Below are 14168 nucleotides of genomic sequence, written 5' to 3' on the forward strand. Positions count from 1 at the left end.
GAACTCTGTGCCAAGTTTGGTTCAATTCCATCGTTGGTGGGGTTCAGAATTCTCATTTATTGTAGGGGAACTATAAATCACAGCAACTACAACTCCCAAATGACAAAATCAATTTTTTTGAGTGAAGGACATACATTGGGCTGTTAGGTGTCTTGTGTCCAAATTTGGTGTCAATTCATCCAGTGGTTTTTGAGTTCTGTGAATACCACAAACGAACGTTACATTTTTACTAATATAGATTAGAAATGCTGTGCCATTTCTACCTAACGTTTTATAGTGAACTGGAGTCATTTAGGTAAACATGTGTACATGCAATCAACTCTCCTTTTCCCCTTCTCCCTCCTGGCATCTATGTTTCTCTCTGTTCCAAAACAATCTTGTTTCGATCAACATTTCCTGCGCAGTTTTCCCTCCTCCCATCTCTTTCAGGTCATCCTGATCTGTCTTCACCTCTTACCCACACTTCTCCAAATTCCTTCACTCTTCACTCCCTCCTCCACTCTCTTTCACCCATTCTCAAACTCTCTTCTTGTAAAATTCACATTTCAAATCTAGGCTCCATCACTGCGGCCTTTTTCGACTTCCTCCATGCAGCGAGAGGGGAGAGGGGAGGTTGCCCGGCGGGTTCCGTATTGAAATCTCAAGATAGGGACATGAGGGAGGGATATTACATTTATTGCCTCAAGTAATAACCTCTCTATTTAATTCATATTTCAAAATAAATTTTGGATAGCATGCGGAGGAATGCTATGGCGAGGCCCTGTCAATTGCCATGTCGTTTCCAAGGGATTCCCAATGAGTTAATTACTGTGAACTGTCCGCTATCTTCCAGTGACTCACTTCAGACTTAAGAGCTGTTACTAAGAGTGGGATTACAGCCGCTTCATGGAGAAGCACTGAGGCAACCCAGGCAAAGATCGACAAAGCCTTTGGCCCGGTTCCCGGCATGCTTTAGCCTTGCCGTCTCCATCTGCCTTCACCTGTCCAAATTTACCCCATCTTTCTAGGATCTTCAACTACAAAAAGCCACAGACTTCCCAAAACCAATCATTTCCTTCTTCTTCTCCCCCTGAATCCACTCGTTTTAGATATGAGAAAGATTAGAGGGACAATCCATTCAGACTGTTTTTGTGCCCTCACACTCATCCCCATAAAGGTCTGCCGTTCTCCTCCCTTGCTTGCCCTTTGTGCTCACCATGCAAAGCAAATCCCAATAACCTCAGTACACTCTTCTTCTCCTTCCAACCTACCAAGCTATATAAATAAAAATGTAATATTCATTTGTGGGATTAACAGAACTCAGAAACCTCTGGGCGAATTGACCCCAAATTTGGACACTATATCCCTAACAGACCAATGAGTGACCATCACTCATAACCCCCCCCCCAAAAAAAACAGTGGAAAGGACTTTAAAACCCAAATATGAAAATGATTAAAAGCTAAATGACAATACAGAAAAAAGGAAGGAAGGGGGGGCGGGGGGAGAGAGAGAGAGAAAGGAAGGAAGGAAATAAGGAAGAAAGGGAGGAGAGAAAGAGGGAGGGAAAGAAAGAAGGAAAGGGAGAAAGAAGCTTGGAGGTAAAGAGCGAAAGAAGGAAGGAAAGAGGTAGAGAAGGAAGAAAGGAGAGAAATAAAGAAGGAAAAGAAAAAGGGGGAAGGAAGGAAGGAAAGAGGTAGAGAAGGAAAGAAAAAGGAGGGAAGGAAAGAGGGAAAGAAAGAGAGAGAAGGAAGGAAAGAGGTAGAGCAGGAAGAAAGAGAAAGAGGGAGGGAAGGAAAGAAAGAAGGAAAGAGAGAGAAGGAAGGATAGAAGCAAAAAGCGAAGGAAGGAAGGAAAGAGGTAGAGAAGGAAGAAAGGAGAGAAAAAGGAAGGAAAAGAAAAGGGGGTAAGGAAGGAAAGAGGTAGAGAAGGAAGGAAGGAAAGAAGGAAGGAAGGAAAGAGGGAGCAAAGGAAGGAGGGGAAGAAGGAGAGAAAGAGGGAGGGGAGGTTGGCCACAGCAACGCGTGACGGGTACAGCTAGTCCTTCTATAATAATCTGTGTCCCCGCTTCCCAGATAGATTCGTATGTATGTATGTCACGTGTTTCCCCCAATATTTGGACTCGAGGCAATTTTCAGTGTAAAGAGCATTACAGCTCATCACAATGACAACGTTGAATTAGCTATTCATAAAATTAAAACCATTCAACCCCACGCTTCATAAGATAAAATGCAACTGAATGGATAAAAAGCAATGAAAAACAATTCCCCCTAAAGAGCACAGCACCCCTAACCCTTCCTTTTAAAATGTTCTATTTTAGGAACCTTTTGGAATATGTTGATGGAAGGGTAGTGGGGAAGGGTCATTGAGAAAGGAAGCAAGGTCTTTGGGATAATGAGGAGGAGGATTACTATTATTAATTCTCACTTGCCTCTGCTTATGGCTCCAGGCGCGGAAAGAGTAGAAATCTTCCGTTAGCCATGCTCCCCTGTATTTCAACCCAGCTACACTCCTCCCAATGAGGCTACGGGGGAAAAAAAGAGTTTTGGGGATATACGGACAGTCTCAGCCGGAGCTGCTCAGGCAGCATCTCCTTCTGGGGTTCAGAGAGTTCAGCCTCCCTCCAGGTTTTTTGGACTTCAACTCCCGCTATTCCTACCAGCCTACCAGAGGAGGGATGAAGTTTGCCCATGCCTTCCTTAGGGCTTTCGTTCATATGGATCATTCCATTCTATTCCGAGAATGGAGGGTTGCGCTATATAAAGGAGACCAGGTTGAGAAGGAGAGCTCCCGCTATCCCAGGACTGTGTGCTGCCACTGCGCATTGCCTGCCCTGCTCTCTGAATCATTTCCCTTTGTTGTTGTTGTTCATTCGTTCAGTCATCTCCGACTCTTCGTGACCTCATGGACCAGCCCACGCCAGAACTTAGGATCATAGAATCATAGAGTTGGAAGAAACCACATGGGCCATCTAGTCCAGCCACATTCTGCCATGCAGGAAAAGCACAATCAAAGCACCCTTGACAGATGGCCATCCAGCCTCTATTTAAAAGCCTCCAAGGAAGGCGCTTCCATCACACTCTGGGGCAGAGAGTCCCACTACTGGACAGCTTGTACAGTCAGGAAGTTCTTCCTCATGTTGAGGTTGAATCTCCTTTCCTGTCATTGGAACCCAGTCTCCAGGGCAGCAGAAAAGAAGCCCCCTGCCTCTTCTTTTTGACACCCTTTCACATATTTATACATGGCTCCTCTCATGTCTCCTCTGAATCTTTTTTTCTGAGGCTAAACAGACCCAGTTCTTTAAGATGCGCCTCAGAGGGATTATTCACGGTCTCCAGACCTTCTATCATTTTACTCTCCCCCTTCTCTGGACACCTTCCAGCTTATCAATATCTCTTTTAAACTGTGGTGCCCAGAATTGGACACAGTGTGATTCCCAATAAAGATGTCTGACCAAAGCCAAATAGAGAAGCACCATGACTTCCCTCGGTCTGGGCTCTAGACTCTTTCCAATGCAGGCCAAAATCCCATTGGTTTTCTAAGCTGCTGCCTCACACTCTTAGCTCATGTTCAACTTGTTGTCCACCAAGACTCCAAGATCTTTCTCACATCTAACTCTCTTGTGGAGCCAGGTGTTCCTCATCCTGTATCTTTGCGTTTCCTTGGGGTTTTTTTCTGCCTAAGTGTCAAATCTTCCATTTGTCCTTGTTGAGATGCATTGTGTTAGTTTTGGCCAATTGGCTGTTTAATCTGTGAAGGTCCTGGAGTATTAGCTCTCCCTCCTCGTTTGGTCCCATCTGAAAACTTGATTAGCAGGCCTCTTAACCTTCATCTAACCTTCATGTGCCTTCAAGTCAACTCTCAACTTATGGCTTTTCTCTCTCTCCTGGTGTTTTCTTGGCCAGATTTATTTCAAGGAGGTCTGCCCTTTCTTCCCTCAGAGGCTGTGGCTGAGGCTGAGGGAGGATGGCCTCCCCAAAGAGCTCCATGGGGTTCTCATGACTGAGTAGCATTTGAACCCCGAACTCCCACCAGAGCTCCAGTCCAGCACTAGTGCCACCATTGTGGCAGATCCCTGCTGGTTTCCTTTTCAGGTGGCTTGATGCTTTTGTGCACAAACACACAGAACCCCAGGAGGCTGGAATGCCAACACTTTCTTTTCAGGATCCCATGTAGGAGGTGCTCTTACATAACAAAAAGTGAGAGGAGTCTCTGGTGGAGCCAGATGTCCAGAAGATAAAGGAAAACCTGGGTGTTTGGGGAAGAAGGGATAAGGATCTCATTTGGGGGTGAGTTTATTTTCCCCTGGCCCATCATTCAAAGGGTTTTCAAAAAAGTGGTTCTGTGTTTGGGGGCCCAGACTTTCTCACCTCTGTCATGAATGACTTTTCAATAACTTTGAAGCATAGGTTTATTTATTTATTTATTTATTACTTGCACTTATTTACCGCCACTCTCAGCCCTAGGGCGACTCGTGGCGGTGAACAACAACATAGAAAAGACAATTTACAATAATCAAAACAGTACACAACAATACTACTACTACATAACATATACTTATACTAAAAATCCGCTTCGTCGTATCATGGGGTCATAACAGTCTCATAGTCGTGGTCCATTCCGGTCATCATTACCAACATTACCAATGAAATGGCACTCAGTTGAAGGCCAACTCGAAAAGCCATGTTTTCAGGCTCTTGCGAAAGGCCATAAGGGATGGCGCCTGTCTAACTTCAGCGGGGAGGGTGTTCCACAGCCGGGGGGCCACCACCGAGAAGGTTCTTTTCATTGCAATTTCCAGTGTGAGAGGGTATATCAGATTACAGAAACATTTAGATGAAGAATGACATTGGACATACAGATTCTATGCAACTACATTGGATTTAAAATTACATTGGTTAACACACAAACAAAGGGGAATTACATTTTCACCCAACATTCACACACATGTACACACATTCATCCACATGCATCCAAAATATTACCATATCTTTTTCTCCCTCCTTGGAGAAGCACCTGTTAGGCCAGACCCTACTTCCCTGCAGCCTGACAACGCATCGTTCCATAACTTCCATAATGCCAAAACTTCAAAACACTGAGATGCCAAAACTTCTTTCCCTAAGAACAATGCCAAGGACCAGATCTGTGTTTTCCATACAGCAGAACCTGACTCCCAGCAAAAAATTTCAGACTCCAAAAGGACACTTCTTCCTCTTCCCTTGAGAAAGAAGCCCCAAAGTGACCAGACTGCTCCCGTGCAGATCTGCCACTCTCCGAATACACCATCTCTGTCCTTCCCATGGAGCAGAGCATGGCGGGAGAACCAGACTCCTCAGGTCGGTCACAATTGAGCATTATTAGACTGAGTCTGTTATAGGAATATTCTGTTGATGTCGTCCCAAAGTTGTAAATTAATGATAGACGTCTTCCATCCTGGATCAATCCCAGTTTCCTGGACAGATGTTGATCTTATTGATTGGTGTTGACAAACACAAGGCTTGTGTTGACTTCCTTCTTAACATAAGGAATGTTGCAAACATTTCCTTAACTTGAAAGAACCATTGTCACAGTTCTTATCAATTCTCATTAGCAGGTTTTGATCACAGTTCCAGCAAGCAGGTAGTTAGTCATTGCAGGCTTTAATATTTTACTGGTGTCTCCAAAATTATTAACTCCAACCACACATTCTTCCATTCATTCCCACATCATATTAGAATCATAGAATTATAGAATCATAACGTTGGAAGAGACCTCATGGGCCATCCAGTCCAACCCCCTGCCAAGAAGCAGGAATATTGCATTAAATTCATATTTGTTAAATCTGCACATTGAATTTTTTGTGACACCTCTGGCATTCATTCGGATTCTAGGGCAAGCTCCTTCCCTTTTTAGTCCTGGTGAATTTGTGCTTTGGGACTGGCAGCAGTCCCCAGTTGTGTAGCTGACGGGCAGAATGGGGAAGAGGCACCGGGGCAGGTTTTGGCTTTCTTCCTCATCCTGGAGCTTCTGAACCCAACTGTAGAGTGGGGTGCAGTGTAGCCAGTGCAGCATAGGAACTTACGAGCATTTCTACTTGGCGTTGCCCGGCCTTGAATTTTCTTTGTGACTGTTTCTGTTCTTTCTCCCTTTCCCGCATACACCTTGCCCTTCTGCCTTTTCTTCCTTTCTTTTCTTCTCCCCTTGCTTTCCCTCATACATATTCCCACTCCTTCTTTTCTCTTTCTTCCCTTGTCTTCGCATATATTTCTTTCTTCCCTCCATTTTTTGTCCCCTTCCTTCCTTTCTCTGCCTTCTCTTTCTTCATAGCTTTCTTTCATGCAGTCTTGTCTTGGAAGTCACAGTATCTCAGCCTCAGAGCAAGGTGCAGGCACGCAAACACATACACCCCTTCCGAAATATAAATCTTCATGAAATTGCTGCGTATATGTGCTTGCTGTGGCCCTCAGGGCTGTGGATTTCCCTTATTGTGGCCATGTAATTACCAGTGGCCAATCCTTTCTATCTCTCATCTGCCCTCGTGTGGTTGCACCTGAGCATTACATACATACAGACTTGGAGGCCAGAAGCTAATCCTTATCTATATACTTTTGGGACGCCTTGTGCCAAAACAAGGTGGATTTTTCTTGTTGATATCCTAGAATCATTTTAAGTTGCGCAAGGAAGGATCTGTGTGCCAAATTTGGTCCAGGCCCATCATAGCATGTAGGAGACTTTGTAATACAAACCAACATACAGACATATTTTGACTTATTTATATATAAAATGGTAGGAAACGGGAGAGAAAATATGCAGGATGTCCCGATAGGATTTTTAAAAGGCAAAAAACTTACTTTTATTGTTGCAAGTAATGCATCCCAGATAGAAAAGAAGATGGACAGAAGAAAAGATGGCAGTACAGTTCCTAATGCTGACTCTTATGTCTGTGTGCAAGGGAGTTTGAGGCACTCATGGTGCCCCCTTCACAAACAAAAGGACAAAACAAAGCACACTAAAGATTTTTGGGAGGAAGCGGGAAGTGTTTTGCAGGAAGGAAGCAAAACACCTTGAGTTACGTAAATCTAGGAAGTGCCCCAGGGTTCCCTCTGTCCCTCATTGGTCTCTGTAGATGAGTGTTGATGCTGCTTCCCATCCACCAAACCCACCGTACCATCCTTTGCCTCAGCCACTCTGACCTTTCCTGTTGTGCTGGTTTGCAGGTGAAGATGAGAAATTTGCTGCTTCCCTAATGGACGGGAAATTTCCCCGGAGCACCTCCATGCAAGACACTGTCAGAGAAGGGCACGGCATCCCTCCCCCGCCCCAGACCGCTCCTCCCCCTCCGCCCTCCCCCTATTATTTCGACACGGCTCCGCCCCCGTCCTTCTCCCCCCCTCCGCCCCCAGGAAGAGTCTACGACACGATCCGGTCGAGCTTCAAGCCGGGCCTGGAGGCCAAGCTCCACGGCCTGCCACAGGTCATCAGCGCGGCCGAGATGTACGACCAGGCCAGGACGGCCCTCCCGTACCCCGAGCGGCAGAAGCGGGCGCGCTCCATGATCATCCTGCAAGACTCCTCGCACCTCCCCGTAGAGCCCACCGACATCCCCCGGCCCGGCCCCTCCGCCACGCCCCCCGAAAAGCTGAAGCGCAAAGGCCGCGGGGCGGTGGACAACCCTTACGCCAACATGGGTCAGTTCAACGTCAGCCTCTTCGCTCCCGCCAAGCCCCAGAGGAAGAAGAGCCCCCTGGTCAAGCAGCTGCAGGTGGAGGACGCCCAGGAGCGGGCAGCCCTCTCCATGGCGGCGGCGGGGGGCTTCGTCCGGGAGCCGTCCCCCACCCGGCACGGCCACCGCCTGAGCGGCATGGAGTACCAGTCCCATCACCAACAGCAGCCGATGGACGCGGGCAGCCTCCCCTTCGCCACAGCCATTGCCGGGGCGATGAAGGACCGAGACCGCCGCCTGGACGAAAGGCGGAAATCCACTGTCTTCCTCTCCGTGGGGGCCATCGAAGGGAGCCCCCCAACCATAGAGATGCCATCCCTGCAGCAGTCGCGGTCCATTGACGAACGGGTGCTGGGGAGCCGGGATGTGCTCCTGCCTTCGCCTGTCTCAGCTTTAAAGCCATTAATCAGTAGTTCCTCCTCCACCTTCATCCACCCGCTCACCGGGAAACCCCTGGACCCCAACTCGCCACTGGCGCTTGCGCTGGCCGCAAGGGAGCGGGCGCTTTCCACCCAGGTCCCCTCCCGAGTGCCCACTCCCATCCACAGCCCAGACTCAGACCGCGTGGCACCCCTATTTGTGGACATCCAGACCAAAGAGCAAGAGCGCGGGGAGCTGGAGGGCCTCATATCGCCTGCGTACTCGCCTGGAGCCAAGGCGCCAACACCAAGCGGTTTGACCCCGACGCAGAGCCACTGGGGGATGCCGATGATTGCGAGGAAAGAGGGGGAGGCGCGAGCCGAGACACCTGTCAAGGAGGAGAGGAAAGCGGAAGACAGGAAGTCGATGATCATCAGTATAGTGGACACGTCGCTGCAGAAGACGGCGGGCCTCATCATGGTGCACGCGACCAGCAACGGCCAAGACTTAGGACTGGATATGAAGGAGGAGAAGATGCCTGTCCCAGAGGGAGGCCCAGAGCCGGGCGAGCTGTCCGCCGCAGAGGCTCAGCCCAGCCCCATAGGAAAGGCCCCCGTCAGCCCCGCCTCGGACAAAACCCTAGGGCAAGGCAGCTCAGAAGAGGAAGTGGAACCCTACACGGTGACCCTGCCCCCCGCTCAGCTGTCTTCGAGCGATGAAGAGACGAGGGAGGAGCTGGCCAAGATCGGCCTGGTGCCTCCCCCGGACGAGTTTGCAAACGGAGTCCTGGTCACCACCCCAGGCACACCCATCAGCCAACTGGCCGCTCCAGCAGTTGCCACGCCATCCCTACCAGCGGCAGCAGTAGCATCTTCTACCACTGGTGGAACACCCTCAGGGAAGCCCTCTGATGCCCCCACGGCCCCCGAGTCTGCCGCGGACTCCGGAGTGGAAGAGGTGGACACCAGAAGTTCAAGCGACCATCACCTGGAGACCACAAGTACCATCTCCACTGTCTCCAGCATGTCCACGTTGTCCTCTGAGAGCGGGGAGCCCACCGACACATACACTTCCTTTGCGGATGGACAAACTTTTATACTCGAGAAGCCGCCAGTGCCTCCAAAGCCAAAACTCAAGTCCCAGCTCAGCAAGGGGCCGGTTACTTTCAGGGACCCGCTTTTGAAGCAGTCTTCGGACAGCGAGCTCATCGCCCAGCAACACGCGGCCATCCTGGCTTCCGCCAGCGTCGGCCGGCCACGCTACCTCTTTCAGCGAAGGTCCAAGCTGTGGGGGGACCCCCTGGACAGCAGGCCGATCCATGGGGCTGAGGATGACAAACCAACTGTGATCAGCGAGCTGAGCTCCCGGCTGCAGCAGCTGAACAAGGACACGCGCTCTTTGGGGGAGGAGCCCGCCGGGACTGTGCTGGACCCTGGGAAGAAGTCGCCCGTGGTGGCTGCACGGTAAGACGGAGGGGCGTTGGGCAGAGAGGCGGCCGTGGCCAAACAGAAGCAGTCCGTGGGGGCGGTTAGGCCTGGAGCGCCAAAGGGACAGCAGGGAGGAAGTCTCCAGGGATGGTGGGAACAGGGGGGGGAAGGGTGAGGACCCCCACCCGCACAGCCCCTCTCTCCTCAACTTCTTCCCTGTTCCTTGAACGTGTGTCCAGACCAGCACTCTTCTTCCAGGTCTCATTGCTGTCTCTCAGGGCCTTGTCACACTACAGCACTAGTACAACGGTTAATGATTCCACATTAATTGCCAGAGCAACATCCTATAGAAGCCTTGGGTTTACAATTTGGGGAGGTACTACAGCTGTTCACTGGCTGGGAATTCTAAGGACCCCTCCCTAAACTGCGAATCCCAGTATTGCAGAGAATGGAACTATGGCAAATAAAGTGGAATCCTAGTGCTATAATTTAAAAAGCACACACTTTGTGCTTCCCTTGCATGCCTATATGTCTCCTCCGGCCTTCCCTTAAAGCAGTGGTTCTCAACCTGTGGGTCTCCAGGTGTTTTGGCCTACAACTACCAGAAATCCCAACTGTTAGAATTTCTGGGGGTTGAAGGCCAAAACATCTGGGGACCCACAGGTTGAGAACCACCGCCTTAAAGTAACTTGGAAATCTCACAACTGCATCCTTATGGACCCTGGTAAACTTGGGAAAGAGCAAGGATCACAGAGCAACTGGGTTTAGAAAAGAAAAGAAAATAGTGCTCCTTCCATCTGAATACTTTACAATAGCAATTGCCTTATATGTTGTATTTATTTATTTATTTGGTACATTTATATGCCGCCCCTCTCAGCCCACAGGCGACTCGAGGCAGTTTTTAATCGCTCTGTATTTGCTGCAGCAGAGGCACATTATGCACATCACCAAAACATGTCCTCAAATACCTGTGGGCACACACTGCAAAGTCAACAGCTGTGTAAGACTACCATACATCACGGCTGGATTTGCCCTTTGCCCGAGGGGTTGAGGGGGAGTGTAACACACCAACAAAGGTGAAGGGAGAAGAGTAAATCAGTGGCTCAGAAAGGAGACAAGTGCAGCAGGAAGGCTGTGTTCCTTTCCTGAGAGGCAATAATAATAATAATAATAATAATAATAATAATAATACTTTATTTATACCCTGCCTTCATCTCCCCAAGGAACTTGGAGCGGCTTACATGAGGCCAAGCCCAAGAACACATCAATAAACAAGAAAGCAATAACAAAAAATAACAACAATACAAACAAAAACAAAAGAAGCGAGGGAGGAGAAGGTGATGGGGGGCACTGCTCCCAGGACAAGTCAGTAGCCCAAATGAGCTCTTCCTTCCTGTCCCAAATTCCTTCCCTTGGTCTTCTCAGGATGCGACACAGGCCACAAGGCCCAGGGACAGATCTCCTAGAGAACTGCTGGTCTGGACAGGCGCTTTGCTCCCCCTTCTTTGCTGTTTGCCTCCCTTCTTCCATGCCTCGGACCTCTCTCCTTTTCTGCCCTCTTCTGCTGAGAATCTAAAAGATAGAGTACACTGCACTTGCTGTTAGGGGAAGGACAAAGTGGGAACTGTGCAGCCCCCCAGATGTTGTTGTGCTGTATTCCCCAGCATTCCACTCTATAAGCTATGCTGGTGAAGATCTGGACCAGGCATGGGCAAATGTTGGCCTTCCAGGTGTTTGGGACTTCGACTCCCACCATTCCCAACAACCTCAGGCCCTTTTCTTTCTTTCCTTTCCTTTCTGCTTAAGAATACTGTGTCCAATTCTGGGCACCACAATTCAAGAGAGATATTGACTTTAAGCTGGAATGTGTCCAGAGGAGGGCGACTAAAATGATCAAGGGTCTGGAGAACAAGCCCTATGAGGAGCGGCTTAGGGAACTGGGCATGTTTAGCCTGAAGAAGAGAAGGCTGAGAGGAGATATGATAGCCATGTATAAATATGTGAGAGGAAGCCACAGGGAGGAGGGAGCAAGCTTGTTTTCTGCTTCCTTGGAGACTAGGACGCGGAACAATGGCTTCAAACTACAAGAGAGGAGATTCCATCTGAACATTAGGAAGAACTTCCTGACTGTGAGAGCCGTTCAGCAGTGGAACTCTCTGCCCCGGAGTGTGGTGGAGGCTCCTTCTTTGGAAGCTTTTAAGCAGAGGCTGGATGGCCATTTGTCAGGGGTGATTTGAATGCAATATTCCTGCTTCTTGGCAGAATGGGGTTGGACTGGATGGCCCATGAGGTCTCTTCCAACTCTTTGATTCTATGATTCTATGAAAGAAAAGGGCCTGAGGCTGTAAGGGATGATGGGAGTTGAAGTCCAAGACACCTGGAGGGCCAATGTTTGCCCATGCCTGGTCTGGAGAATATTGCCCTCCCACCACCACCACTACTAATTTGTGGGAAGGTGCAAGTCAGCACAACCTTCCAAAGTGCGGAAGGGTTTCCTCTGTTCTCAGTGGGTGCCCTGTGTCCTTTCAGTCAAACACACCTTTGTTAAGGTTGGCTCGGTGGCGTCATTGCAATGAACTGAGCCCAGCTGTGAAAATGGCCACGTGATTCAGAATGACTTCTGGTGCGCAGGTGGCTCCTTGTCTAGAAACAGTGCCGCAGCTCCCCAACCAGGAATATCCTGGCTGACTCTCCCACACCACGATAGCTGTGTATGGGGGGCAAAAGCCTTCCTCTTTTGGGGGTGTAACTTAAGCGCACCCGAGGATGAGCTAATTTATGCAATGCCATTATTTCACCTGCTCTTTTGCTTGCCAACCTTGTTCTTTAACAGCTTCCCCGTGAGGCCCATCTACTTAGATGTCAAGCTTAGGTTTTATTTTACGTTTTGTTCTCATGTGCACCACTTTGGATTAATTTTAAATTGCCTCCATTGCCATCCAGATGCCCCGTCCGGAGCTTTGCAAAGTCTGAGCATCTCAGACGGATTTATAAATGGCTGCCTCCATGTCCCCGCTCTTTCCCCTGTCCCCCCCCCCCCCCCCATGAACAGAGTAAATAGCAACAACAACACCCCCCCCCCCAAAGAAAAAAAGGATCCCGCGTGTATTTAGCTGGAAGAATGTCTACTAGACACAGCACGCATTGAGCACCATCCCACCCTGAACACACCTGATCTTGCCCAATTTTGGAAGTGGAGCAGGATCGGGCCCATAGAATCATATAATCAAAGAGTTGGAAGAGACCTCCTGGGCCATCATCCAGTCCAACCCCATTCTGCCAAGAAGCAGGAATATTGCATTCAAATCACCCCTGACAGATGGCCATCCAGCCTCTGTTTAAAAGCTTCCAAAGAAAGAGCCTCCACCACACTCCAGGGCAGAGAGTTCCACTGCTGAACGGCTCTCACAGTCAGGAAAGTACCCTCGAGAGGAAAGACCCGGGCAGGAGCTAAGAAAGGATTCTGCTTCAGGCCCTGGAGAGGTACCGCTGCTGCCAGTCAGAGCTGGCAAGACTGGGCAAGACCCAAGTGCAAAGCAGCCTCCCAATCCTCCAGGTATCCTGCCATAATAATAATAATAATAATAATAATAATAATAATAATAATAATAATAATAATACATCACACAGTCCTAGACGCTTGGGAAGTGTTCGACTTGTGATTTTGTGATAATAATAATTTGAAAGTACATAATTTGAAAGTACCGGGCTGAGTCCCTCTTATGAGGTGAGAAGCTCGGTATATAAAACTTTGAAATAAATAAATAAATAAATCACAGAGTCCAAGCCTGTTCGACTTGTGATTTTGTGATATGAAATCCAGCATATAGATCTTGTTTGCTGTGACATACTATGCTTTTGTGCCAGTAAAATAATAATAATAATAATAATAATAATAATAATAATAATAATAATAAATCACACAGTCCTAGACGCTTGGGAAGTGTTCGACTTGTGATTTTGTGATACAAAATCCAGCATATAGATCTCATTTGCTGTGACATACTGTGCTTTTGTGCCAGTAATAATAATAATAATAATTTGAAAATACATCACAGAGTCCTAGATGCTTGGGAAGTGTTCGACTTGTGGTTTTGTGATACGAAATCCAGCATTCAGATCTCGTTTGCTGTGACATACTGTGCTTTTGTGTCAGTAAAATAATAATAATAATAATAATAATAATAATAATAATAATCTTTATTTATACCCTGCCACCATCTCCCCAAGGGGACTCTGGGTGGCTTACATGAGGCCAAGCCCAACAACACATCAGTAAAAACAAAATAGCAAGCAAATAAAACAGTACAATTAATATAACTGAGTACTGTCGAAGGCTTTCATGGCCAGAATAACTGGGTTTTAGTAGGTTTTTCGGGCTATATGGCCATGTTCTAGAGGTGTTCTCTCCTGACGTTTCGCCTGCATCTATGGCAAACCTCACTACCTCTGAGGATGCTTGCCACAGATGCAGGAGAAATGTCAGGAGAGAATGCCTCTAGAACATGGCCATATAGCCCGAAAAACCTACTACAACCCAATATAACTGAGGTTTGGGAATTGAGGTTTTATGCCATTCCACCCAGTAGAGTTAATAACAATTGTAATAACAGATAGTTGGGAAACGATACCAACATTGAGCACTGATCCCTCAAAGTGGACCATTGCAGGGTCTCTTAAAGGAGACTAAATTCCCCAGAGG

The 14168-nt window shown here is 48.2% G+C and overlaps 1 protein-coding gene across 14 annotated transcripts in view; it reads left to right on the forward strand.

Moving 5' to 3' along the window:
- The window catches only part of SHANK3 (SH3 and multiple ankyrin repeat domains 3), a 407035-nt gene that overhangs the window by 377338 nt on the left and 15529 nt on the right, over positions 1–14168 (forward strand). For all 14 annotated transcript variants that reach the window (XR_010910064.1, XM_067469407.1, XM_067469409.1 and 11 more), the window contains one exon: positions 7174–9502. Coding sequence is in view for 13 of the 14 variants with exons in the window: in XM_067469407.1 (XP_067325508.1) it covers positions 7174–9502 (2329 nt within the window). In the remaining variant the exon portion in view is untranslated. The remainder of the gene's footprint in view (positions 1–7173; positions 9503–14168) is intronic.

This window comes from Anolis sagrei, chromosome 5, assembly GCF_037176765.1.
Source record: "Anolis sagrei isolate rAnoSag1 chromosome 5, rAnoSag1.mat, whole genome shotgun sequence".
Classification (NCBI taxonomy): domain Eukaryota; kingdom Metazoa; phylum Chordata; class Lepidosauria; order Squamata; family Dactyloidae; genus Anolis; species Anolis sagrei.